This window comes from Caloenas nicobarica, chromosome 2 (genome assembly GCF_036013445.1).
Source record: "Caloenas nicobarica isolate bCalNic1 chromosome 2, bCalNic1.hap1, whole genome shotgun sequence".
NCBI classification, from domain to species: Eukaryota; Metazoa; Chordata; class Aves; order Columbiformes; family Columbidae; genus Caloenas; species Caloenas nicobarica.
The window spans coordinates 1,026,743-1,041,232 of NC_088246.1; the positions used below are offsets into that span (position 1 = coordinate 1,026,743).

General features: G+C 58.9%; 2 protein-coding genes across 17 annotated transcripts in view; one reads left to right on the forward strand and one right to left on the reverse strand.

Annotated features, from left to right (window-relative positions):
• Positions 1-5,649, forward strand: part of MAP4 (microtubule associated protein 4) — a 154,126-nt gene extending 148,477 nt beyond the window's left edge. For 6 of the 13 annotated variants that reach the window (XM_065630285.1, XM_065630294.1, XM_065630296.1 and 3 more), the window contains 3 exons: positions 1,228-1,340; positions 4,016-4,160; positions 4,316-4,391. In XM_065630285.1, the coding sequence (XP_065486357.1) occupies positions 1,228-1,340; positions 4,016-4,160; positions 4,316-4,323 (266 nt within the window). In that variant the 3' untranslated portion in view covers positions 4,324-4,391. The other 7 variants (XM_065630293.1, XM_065630295.1, XM_065630289.1 and 4 more) reach the window with 3 other exon arrangements.
• Positions 5,650-9,284: 3,635 nt separating this feature from the next.
• Positions 9,285-14,490, reverse strand: part of DHX30 (DExH-box helicase 30) — a 36,618-nt gene continuing 31,412 nt past the window's right edge. For all 4 annotated transcript variants that reach the window (XM_065629459.1, XM_065629457.1, XM_065629456.1 and 1 more), the window contains 6 exons: positions 13,959-14,152; positions 13,158-13,317; positions 12,745-12,902; positions 12,344-12,447; positions 12,087-12,226; positions 9,285-11,143 (listed from right to left, as the gene is read on the reverse strand). In XM_065629459.1, coding sequence (XP_065485531.1) covers positions 10,908-11,143; positions 12,087-12,226; positions 12,344-12,447; positions 12,745-12,902; positions 13,158-13,317; positions 13,959-14,152 — 992 coding nt within the window. In that variant the 3' untranslated portion in view covers positions 9,285-10,907. The remainder of the gene's footprint in view (positions 11,144-12,086; positions 12,227-12,343; positions 12,448-12,744; positions 12,903-13,157; positions 13,318-13,958; positions 14,153-14,490) is intronic.

Consider the following 14,490-nt stretch of genomic DNA (forward strand, 5'->3'; position numbering starts at 1 on the left):
AGTATTTCTAGAAGCTTCTTAGCGATTCCTGGTGGTTTCATCAGCAGAGAAGGGGCTTAGGAGATGTGAGATTTTATCTGCCCTGTGAAGATAATCTGCTTTGACTCAATTCTCTTTTTTCCTTCACGTTTGGAAAAAAGTGGCTATTTACCATGAGCATTCCAGGAGTCTGGAAGCTTCACCCGTGCTCACAGAGGCTTTGGGAAGATAAAGTAACTTTCCTCTAGTTCTTCAAAGCAGACACAAGGGTCATTTTAGCCTTCAGTAGCAGTTCCCGTCTTACAGAAAACACTTTTGGCTCTTTAATGCCGCGTTACGGGGTGAGTGGCAGGAATCTTTGCTCCCCGCTGAGAACGCAGCAATTACTCGGCGTGAATTCCCGCGAATCTCGGGGTTCCCACCCAAGCAATGACGAGGCCACCGCTCGGCTGGAGCACGGACAAGTCTCAGGTTCAAGGTACCGTGGCCGATTGTTCGGACCGGACCTTCGTAGCATCCTAAAGTACGGCCAGTTCGCCGACTTTTGCTGGTTTGTCCGTGTCTGAGGACACTTCTCTGCACAGGAAAACTCCGGGCAATCAAACAGCCGCACATGAGGGACACAGTTCGCTGACCAAAGCTGCAAACAAATGCTACAAGCTGGTCTTTGTCTGCTGCGGGGAGTTTCCTGCACCCTTTCTGCCAGCCTGTTGGCTTGAAAAATCCACCGTTGCCCACGGAGCAGCACGGTTCAGTGCGTCAGAACTGGTGGAGAACGTGGTGCCACCACCGCGACCTCCCCTGGCCAGCGCTCTGCCCGAGCAAGCTGAGCGCGACAAGAGCTGCTCTTGTCCAGGGCTGATTAAAGCAGAATAATCCAGCCAGAATCGTCTGTTCTCACATGTTTTAAGTGATTTTTGTTAGACCGAATCAGTTGACTTCCACCATTGGCCGTGCCAAGCTTCCAAAGTGCTGGGGACGGAGGATTTACTGATGTCGCTGGGAAGCAAAGTTGTGCTTTGCGGTACTTAAATAGGAATTTTTGTGAGAAGCCTACTGGAATATGGACTGTACTTACAGAACTGCAGTATTCTAAGTGTAGGAAAACCTGCAGCTGACACTAAATGTGTTACTTGGTCATGTCCCTCCCCAGATCCCCCGGTGATCCCTTGCTGGGGGCTGGGACGGGGCCAGGTCTGAGGTGGGACCGTTCTGGTGGCTTTAACAAACCGCACACTCTTGTTCTAGGGGGAGGAGATGTCAAAATTGAGAACCAGAAGCTGAGCTTCAAGGAGAAGGCCCAAGCCAAAGTGGGTTCTCTGGACAACGTGGGACACTTGCCGGCAGGAGGAGCCGTGAAGGTGAGTGCAGTGAGCTCTGTCGCATCACGGCAGCATTTGCATTTGCTCCTCCTTATCCTGCTCTTGATGTAGCTCAGCTTCTCCACCTTTTATAACCATCTACATATTTCTGTGGCTCCTGTTGTGACCCCCAGGAGTCAGCGTGAGTTGAAAATAGGACCAGAGGAAACGGCCTCAAGTTGCGCCAGGGGAGGTTGAGGTTGGATCTGGGGAACAATTTCTTCCCCCAAGGGCTGTGGGGCATTGGAACAGGCTGCCCAGGGCAGTGCTGGAGTCACCATCCCTGGAGGGGTTGGACAGACGGAGATGAGGTTCTCAGGACATGGGGCAGTGCCAGGGCTGGAGGAACGCTTGGACTCGATGATCTCGAGGGGCTTTTCCAACCAAAATCATTCTCTCAGCTCCATCCTGATTTCTACCTTCCTTCAGGAGGGGCTCCTCAGTCAGGGAGTTGCTAACGCTGCAGTTGTTCCGGGAAATGCAGCTGCTTCTGAATTGCCTGGTGGCTCTGGAAGCGGAGACAACAATCCTGGGCTGCAGCATCAGAACGGTTTAAACATGACGTGGTCTTTACCCCCAGCAGGACAGACAGACAGACGGAGGAGAAACCCCTCCTGAGTCCCCTCCTGGGCTGTCCCAGCGTTGGTTTGTTTGAGCCTTTCTGTGTTGTGGGAGGGTTTAGACTTCAGCCGGTTTGGGCTTTTGTGTTAAATGCCATGTGAACTGGGAAGAAATCGTCCCAGGCAGAGTTCACAGGGATGTTCAGCGTGTGCTTCCCCAGCCATGTTAGAGCAAAGCGAGAGGCGGGTGCCGAAATATTCCCTGGGGACACCCCGGGACTCTCCTGGCTCCATGCAAACCAACCTGGGAAATCGGGGCTCAGGGAAAAGCCAAAAGGAACCAGAGAAGCTGCTGGTGTGTCGGTGGAAATAGGGAATTTCTGTAGCGGTGCCTGGCTGGTCAGGTTCCTGGAGTGTCTGGTCCATACCCCGGTGCTGTTTGTGGGGTTTTCACTGAAGTTCTAAAATCTCACCTGTTTGCAATTAGTCTGATTTTTAAATATTTTCCCCCATCTCTGTGGGTGCAAAGAGTATTGATGACACTCTGACCTGGTGCTATTTTGAGCTCTGATCTTCATCCTTGCGCTCCAGAGACCAGATCCTTTCCCAGGGCGTCCCCGAGGTGTGAGCGGGGCCGTCAGCAGGGCGGGCGACACGCCGGGGCTCCCCCGGGGCTGCCGCAGCCGGGGCATCCCCCACGGCCCCAAAACTCCCGCAGAAGCGCCTGGATGTCGGAGCTGCCCCCAGCTCAGGGCTGGGAACTTCATCCCAGAAGCAGAACCTGGTGGTTTTGGTGCTCATTGGGGCAGCAGGTCCAGCCCTGGCCTGTGTCACGGTGCTGCCCGCGCCCGGAGTTAGTTTGGGAAGAGCTTTATTGCCCGTGGGTAAGAGCAGAGCTGCGATGGGTGGATGTGCCACCCCCAGCCCGTCCTCACCCGGCTGAACGGGGCAGCGAGGGGATGTCACGGAACCACAGAATATTTGGGTTGGGACGTTCCCAGCTCCCCCAGTGCCCCCTGCCATGAGCAGGGACATCTACACCAGCTCAGGTTGCTCAGAGCCCCGTCCAGCCTGGCCTGGGATGTCTCCAGGGATGGTTCAGCCACCACCTCTCTGGCCAACCTGGGACAGGCTCTCACCACCCTCAGGGCAACAATTCCTTCCTCATGTCCGGCCTGAATCTCCCTCCTTTAGTTTAAAACCATCACCCCTTGTCCTATCGCAACAGGCCCCGCTCAAAACTCTGTTCCCGTCTTTCTTATCAGCCCCTTCTAAGCACGGAAAGGCCTCAATAATGTCTCCCCGGAGCTTCTCTCCTCCAGCTGAACCCCCCAGCTCTCTCAGCCTGTCCTCCCAGCAGAGCTGTTCCAGCCTCGGGTCATTTCTGGGGCTCCTCTGGCCCCTCTCCAGCAGCTCCACGTGTGTCCTGTGCTGGGGACCCAGAGCTGGCCCATCTGCCCCCTCCAGGGCTGGGCTGCTCCGCCGTGGCCCCTTCTCCCTGTGCCACGTCCCGTGCTGGTGTGTCGGTGTCCAGCTCTGCATTAACTGGAGGCTCCCACCCGTGTCCGAGTCCCTTCTGTAGCGGCAGGAGGCTCCGGCCGTTCTCGGGGGCTCCTGGGGACGGTGGCTCCAGGTTTGTGAGCTGTGGGAGAACAGAGCGGGACAGGCGCCTCCGGGGAGTTCCCGGTCCAGCATCCAGCCCAGATGGGTTCCGAGGGACACTCGGTGCCAGGGGAGGGTTCACGGCTGGCTGATCTCCAGGGTCTCTCCAACCCAGACGATTCTGTGGTTCTGAGTGAGGACGAGCTCCTCCGTGCAAACGTGGCCTTGCCGCTTGGGGATTTGGTGAGGGGTGTCAATGTGGCCCCAGATCTCACCGCCATGTACCCAAACCCCTCCTTGCTCCTCACCCCGTCACGTTCAGCGTCACCGTGTCACCGTGTCACCGTGTCACCGTGCGCGGGCCTCTCCCGTCCTGTCACCAGCGTGTTTGGGGAGGGGCTGCTGAGCCCTGCACCCCCGTGTCCCCGCGTGTCGCGGCGTCCGGGGCGCGCAGAGGCGGCTCCGGCCCCGCTGACGGCTCCGTGTCCCTCCCCACCCGCCGTGTCGTTGCAGGCCGAGGGCAGCGCGGAGCCGGGGCAGCTCCCGCCGGGCCCCCCGGCCACGGAGACGCGGGAGAACGGCGTGGGGCCGGCGGGACCCCGCGCCGGGGGCGACCAGAGGGACGTTCAGAGCTTCGAGACTCAGATCCAAGAAACAAGTGAGTGTGCGCGGCGTCCCCTGCGCACGGCGGGGTTGGGGACAACGGGGCAGAGCAGCCGCCCCGGTCGCAGCTGAGCCTGTGGGTGTCCCTGTCCGGCGGGGTGTGTGGTTTTTTGCCTGTTTTAATTCAGAAAATTGCCTTTTATTTTCCAGGCATCTAATGATGACATTGTGGTATCGTCTCCCGTCCCCCCCCCTCCCCTCTTCATGTGTCCCCCCTCCCCGCCCTTGTGTCGCTGCAGATTGAACCCCACAGGCTGACGTTCCGTGCGAAGGCCAAGGCTCGAACCCACCACGGAGCTGAACCCCCGTCTCAACCCCCCAACCCCTGCGGCAGCACGTCCAGCCCGGCCGGTCACCTCCCGTCACCGCCGCCGCCTCCCCCCGCGGCGCTTTCTCAGCAAGGCTTGTGATGCACCCCGACCCCGTCCCCGGTAACGCAGCTTCGCTCTCGTAACCCGGCTCTGGCTTTGGCTGGGGAGGGGCCGGCGCTGGGCAGAGCTCGTGGCCCCAACACCCCGAGACTCGTCCCCGCCGGGCGCCGGGTCCCTTTTTGGCTGGAAAGGGGTTTTCCTTCCCTGTTGGTTTTCGGGGCGTGCGTGTCGGTTCCGGGGACCCGTGTCTGGTGTGGCGGGGCCGAGCCAGGCGGCGTTAACAGGGACAAGCTGTGATCTCTCTTGCTTTCTGATTTTTTTTTTCTAAAAACCACCTTTTCCTCCTTGCCGCTTCAGTTTCTGCCGATCCCGTTTGACGATGATATATATTATACACACACGTTAGGCTGTTTTAACTGTTGACTTTAACCTTTTATTCTTTGTGACGATGTGTTGATGATTTATCGTGCTACAAACCCACGCTAAGTTTCCTTTTCTCTTTCCTTTTCCTTAACCGTAGGAGAGTAGAGACATTAACCGCTGCTGCCGTGCCGGCTTCTTATTGACATATCCAGCAATTGTAACTTTTCTTTTGTTGTTGGGTTGGTTGTTTGGTTGTTTGGGTTTTGGTTTTTTGTTTTTTTGGTTTTTTAATATTTTAAAACGATGGAGCAAACTCATGGGATTAAGCCATGTCCGAAACGAAAGGCGCAGGAACGTGTTAGAGGAGGATTTGCTGTAGCGGGTGAGGTGGAGCCGGAGTTGGGTCGAACGGGTGAAACCTCCCGTGGGGCCAACCCGGGACCTTCGCGGGGCAAAGTTTGGTGACGCACTCGCGCCCCGGACCCCGGGGTTGCGCTTTCCCCGGGGTGCCGGGGCGCGCAGGTTGACGCGGGGCCGCGTGTTGGAGCAGGGGCAGGTCTGGTGTGCGCGGGGTGTCGTTGGCCCGCGGGGACCGGGACGAGCCCCGCGCGGGGCCGGTGCCAGGCGGGTGAGGCGCGAGCTCCTCGTTTCGTGTTGCGAATGACACTAAAGAAATGAAATGTAAATAAATTTTAAAAAGGAAAAAAAGAGAAAAAAAGCAGCGTTCTTGGGTCGTCAAAGTAATTTAAAGCGAAAGGAAAGCAGGGCGGTGGGGCGGGAGCGCCGTGGGCAGCGTGTGCGGGGCTGCGCGGGGCCGGCAGCGACACGAGAACCCGGAGCCTGTATCGACACACAAAGATTCTTATTGCACTTGTATTTTTTATATTAAAAGTTTGCATGATTTCTAATAAAATGGCATTAAAATGTACTAGTTTGCATCAAAGTCGTCTGCTAGTTTCATAAGTGCTTTTTTTTTTTTTTTCCTCTGGATACAAATTTAAACAAGAGAATGCAGATTTGCACCTGAAAGGGGCCGTTATATATACCCTGGAAACTCCCTGTGCTTCCTCCTCCTCCTCCTCTCCCCTCCGCACCCCCCACCCCAACCCAGCACTGCGTCCCCCCGTGTCCCCCGGCCAGACCGACCCCACGGACCCCCCGGTTCTGGGGGGCAGAGCCGGTGCTGCCGCTTTGGGACCCCCACCCCGGACCCCCACCCGCTGCTCCCCAGGATATATCACCGCCCCCGCGCTTCCTCTCCATTCTGCCGAATTCTCAGCACCAGCTGCGTCTCCTGGGTCTCGGGGTGCTTGTCCGCAGGGCGGTTTGGAGGAAGGGGCAGGAGCAGCCGGCGCGTCGCGGTGCCCGGGCAGTGACATCGGGGCAGAGCTGGTGGGACCGTCCCCGCGTCCCCGGCCGGGTCGGGAGCAGCGCCCGGGCTGCGGGGGGGACGCGGCCGTTCCTGGGCGGTTTAACCAAAGCGGCCGCGGCTCCTCGGGGGGAGCAGCTGGTCCCGGTTCGGGTGCCACAGAGGGAGGCGAGTGGCAACGTTGCACTTTTATCTTCCGGGACTGCAAAAAATTAAAAGGCGAGCGAAGCCCTAAGGCCCTGCCAGGGACGGTAGCATCACCTTCTCCCCCGCGTTGCTTTTATCTGATTGCCCGGCCGCTGGGCAGGCGCGGGTGCGGTTTTGGTGTCTGTGTGCGCTGTTGCAGCTTCCAGGCCCGTCTGAACGTGCACAAACCCCCAGCCGGACACAACCCGGCCCGTGTTCTGTGCCACTTCGACACTCGTCGTGCCTGCGTTTAGCTGACGAACTCTGGATACACTAGCGTGCTGTGGTTCTCTAGGACAGCTTCAGTTTTAACATGGATATTTTTTTTTCTTTTTAATTTTAAGGAAACGGCTGTACATATCGCTAGCCTGGGAGGAGAGTTGTGTTTGGTGAAAATGAGTTTAGTTTCCTGTCTGGCGAGGTTGGTGTGAGTGGGTTAGTGCCGAGAATGAACCGGCGACAGCGGAGGAGCTGCGGGCAGAGCCGGAGCTGCGGTCGCGCACGGCGCTGGAGGCGGCCGCTTCTCTTGGGGGAAGAAGATGGGAGTTGCGGTGTGAATTAGACGCAATGTGAATGTACGGGGTTCTGTCCGGCTGCCTCGCGTGGGTCCCGGCTGCTCCGCGCTCGGGGGCTGTGGGAGCGGGAGGTGTCGGGGGCTCTGGACCCTCAAAAGGCCCTTCCCGGGCTGGGGGTCTGAGGGGTGCGGGGCTGGGGGGGCTCAGCGCCACCCTGTGTGCTGGATCCTGGCGCCTTCCCGCGCATCAGTGGCGTTTACAGTTCTTTGGAGCTTTTTTTACCGTTCAAATGCAGGTACCAGAGTTCGCGGCTTCGCTGCTGCCCCGGCCCTGGGGTCGGAGTCCTGGCCGCGAACTGAATGTAGTTTTCTACGCTGCCTCTCGCTGTCGTCCCCGCGTAGCGTCGGTGTGTGAGTGGGGCTCTGGGACCCGCGGTGTTTGTGTCGCTTAGGCAGAATTTCTAGTCCTCTTGGAAGGCGGCAGGAGCTCGATGTCAGTGACGTCCTTGGGGTGACAGGCGCTCCTGTGTCCTCCCCACAGGCAGGAGGAGGGGGCGGCCGAGCCCCGGGCTGCTCACAGCTCTCAGGGCTGTCCCTGCCCAGTGGCCGGAGCTGTCGGAGCGCAGCAGCCTCCAGGCTTGGCCAGAATGTCTCCCAAAGACTCCCCTGGTCTGGGGCTGGGTGGAAAACAGCTCCCAGAGGCAGCAGCGGAAAGCGGCTCCGTCTCCCCTGCTCCTCCCCACCCGCTCACACCTCGTCCCGCTGGTGTCTGGAGCAAGATCAGACATGAGACCCCCCCAGGGTCCTGTGCCCCTTGTGCTCGTCCCACCCCAGCATCAGCATCACCTGCAGCTTCCGTTACCCTGTGACGTAGGTACAAGGAGTAACAACATAGTAGGGAAATGTGGGGGCCGGTGGGGTGGGGGATGAGGGCTCGGGGCGCAGGACCCTGGGGGGCTGAGCTCGGCTCTTGGCTCCCGCTGCGGAAGTCACGTCGGCTCTGCCTCAGTTTCCCCGGCTGCAGGGTAGAGGGGTGGCTGCTGTGAGGAGCGAGCAGTGTGGCGGGCGCTCTCTAAATGTGATCTATTTAGTGTTCTGTGTCATAGGGTTAGTCTGCGGTGGCACCGGCTCCTCCGTGGTGGTGGGTGCGGTGGGGAGGGGGCGAGGGCTGGGCCGGGGGTCGGACGTGGGGCAGCAGCTGGGGGTGGGTCCGGGGCAGAGCCCCCTCCTGCCCTGGGTGGATTCAGCTCCGTTAGTTCTGCCTTTGTCACCCTCCCGCGCGGGGCTGTACGACTGTCGTCTCCTTAGCAACATTTCCTGATTTGATGTTGTGATTCTTACTATTGTAAAGGTTGAAGTAAAATAAAGCTTCTAGATGTTCCTCCTCAGCTTGGGCGTGAGTTTATGGGGAGCGGGAAGGCCGGGAGGGGGGGTTGGCACATCTGGGGACACCTGGTGTCCCACTGGTGGCAGAGGAAGCCATGAAGAAGACGGTGAAGCGATTTGGTTGTCTCTGATCCCTTCAGCTGCCAAGTTCCCCCTTCGTGGGCTTTGCACGTCCAGCCTGGGCCCGGGGGAGGACCCCAGGCCCCCGCTGCCCGCCCAGGGCCATGGGCAGCCCTTGGCGCCAGCGCAGCCCACAGGCAGCGCTGCAGACCTGGGGGTTTCTTCTTTCTGCTCATCCCGCCCAGCTCCTGCGAGGTCCTGGACCCGCTGCGACTAACGGGGGGTCCCAAGGGGCCACCCCTGCCCCGCAGCAGGTGCCCCCCCACCCACTCCTATTAAAATAAAAGTTCTTTTCTACCTTGGCCGAGGTGGGATGTGCCTGCGGGTGGCTGGGGATCCCCATGAGCCCCCACGCCCTGGGGAGCAGCAGCTGCTCCTCTGCCCCGTCCCCGGAACCCTGGGGGTGTCTCTGAGCCCCTGACCCTTCAGCTCCCAAAGGCTTTGATGGAAACCCCTGCGCCGCAGGGTCCTCCTGCAGCACCAGCAGCCTCGGCCCTCACCCCCGTGACCAGCACAGCCCGCGGTCCCCCCGGCGCCAGAGCACAACCCCAAGCGGCTGCCTCCACTGCACACGCACCGGGGCCAAACCCCCGGCTGTGGGGCAGCCCCAGGGCTCCATCACCCAGCAGGTTTGGGGCACCCAGGGACACCTCTCCCCACATGGCTCTGCCCAGGAAGAGGCACCAGGAACAGGCAATGAGCTTCAGCCTCTTCTCAGCTATTAAAATTTTTTATATATATATATACACACACACACAAACATATAAAAGAAAGAAGAGGACAGAGGCGGTTACTACTCTATCCCTTTTTATTGTCTTTACTCTATGTTGTAAAAAGATCCAGTATCACATAACAGCCACTGAAGTATCCCAATATCACACTAGTTCTGAACCATTTAGACAATAGCTTAGTCTTCTTTTTTTTTTCTTTTTTTTTTTTTCTTTTTTTTTTTAAACCTGCTGGAAGGGAAAACCATACTGCCCATTATACAGGCCAAAATAAACAAACACTGGTCAAATAATAGTGACAACCTCAAGCAAGTGAAATGAGGGTGGAGGGTTTGGGTGGTTGCAGGACGCCCGAGGATGGAGCCAGGAGATCCTGGGGGGTCCCAGGGAGCGGAGCCTCCTCCGGCCCCCGAATGGGGCGCAAACCCCTGGCCCCCAGAGCCGCGGGGTCCCGCGCACCCCGCTCCAGCACATCAGCTCCCAGGGTGGAGGCCACAGCTCCGGTAATTAAAGCCCATGAGGAGTAAAATTAAATTTGAGCAGGGAGAAGCACAGGGCAGCCCCAGGGAGGCAGCTCCATCCCGGGCAGGAACCCCCTTCGCCAGCGACCCCCCCATGCTGAACCAGCCCCCACCGAGCGATTCGGTTCCACAGAACCAGACCTCACCTTGATTTCAGGTACAAAGAGCATAAGAAAATGGTGAATAAAAACAAATGATCCCAGGCCCCGTGCCCACCTGGCACCCAGCTGCCCCTCGCTCCCAGGGCACAACCCCAGCTGCGCCCCAAACCCCCGAGGAGCTCGTCCACTCCCAAAATGTCCAGCCCGAGGGCCCACGCACGTTACAAACGTTAACGAAGCCTCACAACAGCCCTGTGAGGTAGGTCACTGTCTTCATCTGACAGGGAATCCAAGGCAAAGCTGGGATTAAATTCCGGATTTTGCATGTAATGCTGTGCCTGTCGCAATACTCCTTCCACAGAAATATGGTCCCTGTTCATAGAAAACAAAGAATTTTGTGCCTGTGCTCCTGGCTTCCCGCAGGAGAAAGCGTTCACAGGCAGCGGCATCGGCAATCCTGGCCTGTGCTGCACAAGTTACAGGGATCCGGTCTCCTCGACGTCAGGAGAACAAGAAATTAAAAAATAAAACATAACAACAACGCAAGAGGACAAAAAGTAGAGGGAGGTTCGGAGGACGAGTCACATCTCGCTGGTGACGCCGCGGCTGGCGCTGAGGCTCAGGCTCCCACCTGGAATGCTGCGTCCATGCCATGTCCTCGGGGCGCTGGGGACGGTGACGATGAGGGTGCCGCTTGCCGGCTGTACCGGAGCTGCTGGATCCGCGCTCTGCCCGGCCCCGCAGCCGCCGTCCGTCTGTCTGTCCGTCCTCCTCGTGCGCCGGGAGCAGCTCCCGCGCGGCCCCGTGGGGAGGGGGCAGCGGCTGAGGGTCCTGCCGTCCGGTTGGCTTCGGAGGGGGCGTCCGCGGCGCTGGGGCCCATCGGCACTTCCAGTCCCTTCCCCGCGCTGGTTCTTCCTCGACGGTGACCATGCCCGGAGCCGACAGCAGGAGATTCAGACAACATTAATCTTCTAGGATGGAGAGAGATGACTTCACAAGGGATAAATAGAACTTTTATTTAAATAAACATTTGTGAACATCTTTATACAAATTACAAGTCCCCACACAATCCTCCAGCTGTGCCTAAGCGCCGAAGCTGCCGGGCGGGCCCTTGAGCAGATCCACCAGGATGTCGAGGAGCTGGCTGTGCTGGTGGTGCAGGTCCCCGGGGATGGCCGCCATCTCGTAGCACAGACACGTCTCCACCATCTTCGAGAGCGAGACGCGGAAATCCCGCAGGAGGCGGATGGTGTAGGAGTCTCCCTCCAGCACCAGGAGGTCGCTGTCGGTCAGGGAGACGGTCGCTCGCCAGCCGTCATCTTGGTGAGAAGAAGAGAGGAGGTGAGAAGGGGAGCGGGGCGGACCTGTCCCGGCCACCGTGGGTCTGCCCCACGCGCGGTTTAGCCCAGAGTCTGGGACTCAACCAAAGCCCAGCAGCTCTGACCCATCGCACCAGGACATTCCCGCTGTTTCCACAGCGGTGAGTGGTTGTGCAGCCCGCCTGAGCTCGAGGCCAACCGCAGCACTGCCAAATCCTGCAGATGAGGCTCTCAGGACATGGTTTAGTGGTGGCCTTGGCAGGGTTGGGTTAACGGTTGGACTCCATGATCTTACAGGTCTTTTCCAACCTCAATGATTCTGTGATTCTAAAAACCCGGGAGTTAAAGCAACGTGTCTGTGGGGAGAAGGGCTCATTCCTCCCTACACACCAACCTGACTCCTCGTTCCCAGGGAGGAGCCTCCAGGCAGGAGCCTGCTCGGGGCTCGGTTTCCTCACCGCCCTGCAGAGCTACAGCTGAGAACACTCACAACCCATCACCTCTGTGGCCCTCAACAGCAGCACCTTGTCCAGAACAAGAGGCTTAGAAAGACAGACTGGACATGAGGATGGAATTGTTGGCCCTGAGGGTGGTGAGAGCCTGGCCCAGGTTGGCCAGAGAGGTGGTGGCTGAACCATCCCTGGAGACATCCCAGGCCAGGCTGGACGGGGCTCTGAGCAACCTGAGCTGGTGCAGATGTCCCTGCTCATGGCAGGGGGGGCACTGGGAAGGTCCCTTCAACACAAACTGTTCTGTGACTCCCTGATTCTAAAGCAGGGGAAGAGATTTAGCTGGGGGACAAAGAGCTACTCAGAGATCAAGTGTCACCACGTCACAGCCCCTCGGGCTGGGGCACAGCTGGGAAACGGGTGCCTGGAGGAGCCCGCAGGAGCACGAGAGGACGGACAGATGGACACGCCAGCCCCACAGTCGCTGCACTCACCTCGGACGTGGATGTCGGTGTCGGTCATGAGCAGCACGGCCAGCGGGTGCACCTGGGAGGAGTCCCGCACGAACACCCCGCCGTTGGACTTCACCGCCATGAAGTAGGTCAGCCAGCGGCTGTACAGCTTGGACGCCTCCCTGCAGAGGGGATGGCTGTGTCACCCGCGGGTAGAGGTGTCACACGCGTCAGGGGCAGCGAGGGGGTCCCCAGAACCAGCAGTGGGTCCCCACGGTGACACACACACCATCACCCACCTGTTGATGGTTGACTTGTGGAGCAGAACGGTGCCGGCCTTTGTCCGGTATGCGTAGCTATTGGGTTTGAACTTCCCCTGGCGCGTCACTTTGCCTTGTCTCACCTGGAAGAACAAGAGCATCTCCAACACCTGCACGACCAGCAGCCAGCCCACCTTCCCCTCAACCCTGTGGAGCGGTAGGTACGTTCCTCCACTTCCAGCAACATGGAGGTGACCAGACCTGGCAGCCACCAAACGCAACGCAAGGGACAGCAAACAGGAGGAGGAAGATGCCACCTCAACGGCTCCCAGACCACGACCTGCGCAGGCTGGGGTGGCCACACGCGCGTCTCCGGCACCTCCACGCTACCCACAGCGACCACTGGGCCCAGCAGAGCGAGACAGAGCGGGAGGCAGTACCTGGATAAGGTTGGGGTACAGCCCAGCCATGAGGACACCCTTGACCAGTTCCTCCTCTTCGCTGTACTGGTTACACACGGAGGAGGGCATGGTACAGTCAGACGGGGATGACACCAGGAAGGCTTCGTAGAGGTTTTCTGAGAACTGTTTGACAAGGCCTGCAGGGGGGAGAGAGCCCCAGGGAATGAGATCAGCCTCTCCCTCGCCCCGCTGGACGAAGTCACCGCCACAGGGCAGCAGCAGGACAGGCTGGAGGCTCAGCCTCAGCACTGGGACAGGAGACCTGGCCGGCCTGTGGCCTCCAGAGCGCCAAAGCCAGAAGCTGCGCCCGCTCCAGCAGTCACCTGTCTACCCCATTTCTGCAACGTGTTCTTCAGCCTTTCCAGGGGACAGAAGAGGCCTCTGGGACTCACCATTGATGAAGCGAAGGCTGGGGCCGTACAGGTAATAGTCCTGCAGGTAGTTGTCCCTGGCACGGCTGTCTCTGCGCCGCAGCACCTCCTCCCAGCCTGCCACAGCTCTGACAAACGCCAGGTGATCGCTCCCGCTCTCCCGGCTCAGAACAGCCTTGGCCTGCGAGACAAACACATATATCAGGAAAAGAAAGCTGCCTGGCAGAAAAGGACCTGTGGGTGTTGGTGACAGCGGCTGAACATGAGCCAGTGTGCACCCAGGGGGCCAAGAGGCCACCAGCATCCTGGCTGGTACCAGCACTGGTGTGGCCAGCAGGCCCAGGGCAGTGACCGTCCCTGCGTTGGGCACTGGGGAGGAAAAAACTCGAATCCTGGGGGCAGTTTTGGGCCCCTCACACCAAGAAAGGCCTTGAGGTGCTGGAGCGAGTTGAGAGAAGGGAACGGAGCTGGGGAAGGGGCTGGAGCACAAGTGTGATGGGAGCGGCTGAGGGAGCTGGGGGTTCAGCTGGAGAACAGGAGCTGAGGGGAGACAGGGACACAGAGAAACGGCCTCAAGTTGCGCCAGGGGAGGTTGAGGTTGGATCTGGGGAAGAATTTCTTCCCCAAAGGGCTGTGGGGCATTGGAACAGGCTGCCCAGGGCAGTGCTGGAGTCACCATCCCTGGAGATGAGGTTCTCAGGGACATGGGGCAGTGCCAGGGCTGGGGGAACAGGTGGACTCAATCTTGAGGATCTTTTCCAACCAAAATTATTCTATCAGCTCTTTCCTGATTTCTACCTTCCTTCAGGAGGGGCTCCTCACCTTGTCCACCTCTGCGCGGTTTTGCAGGCTGCTGCTGAAGGGGTCCCGGGTGAGGCAGGAAACAATGACAAGCAGAGGGTGGAGACAACGGTAGATGGATGCCAAGACAATGGCCTTCGCCAGCCGAGGATCTGTGGAGATCTGGGCAAGGCGTTTGCCCAAAGTAGTGAGGGCTTCTCGCTGGTCCAGCACTCCTGCAACAAAACAGCCCGCAAGGGCACATCCATCAGCTCTAAGTGGGGACAAAGTGGTGGCTGGTAGCTTTGGGGAGCTGCCAGGAGAACCCGCCTGCCAGGCTTGGAAGATTTGGTGTCACCTCCAGAAGAGGACACAGACCAGGGCCTGCAATAAGCACCCAGAACCTCCCTGGTCTGACCCCAGACCAGAGGAAAGGCTGCAAAAGCCAGATGAGAACCCACAAGACCCCAGCTATGAATTCCAGATCACAATTTTCCTTCTTTTTCTCTCATCTCCCCCATCTTTTAAAAAAAAAAATCTTGGGAAGTTCTCCCCACTTCTTGAGCAAGCAGTA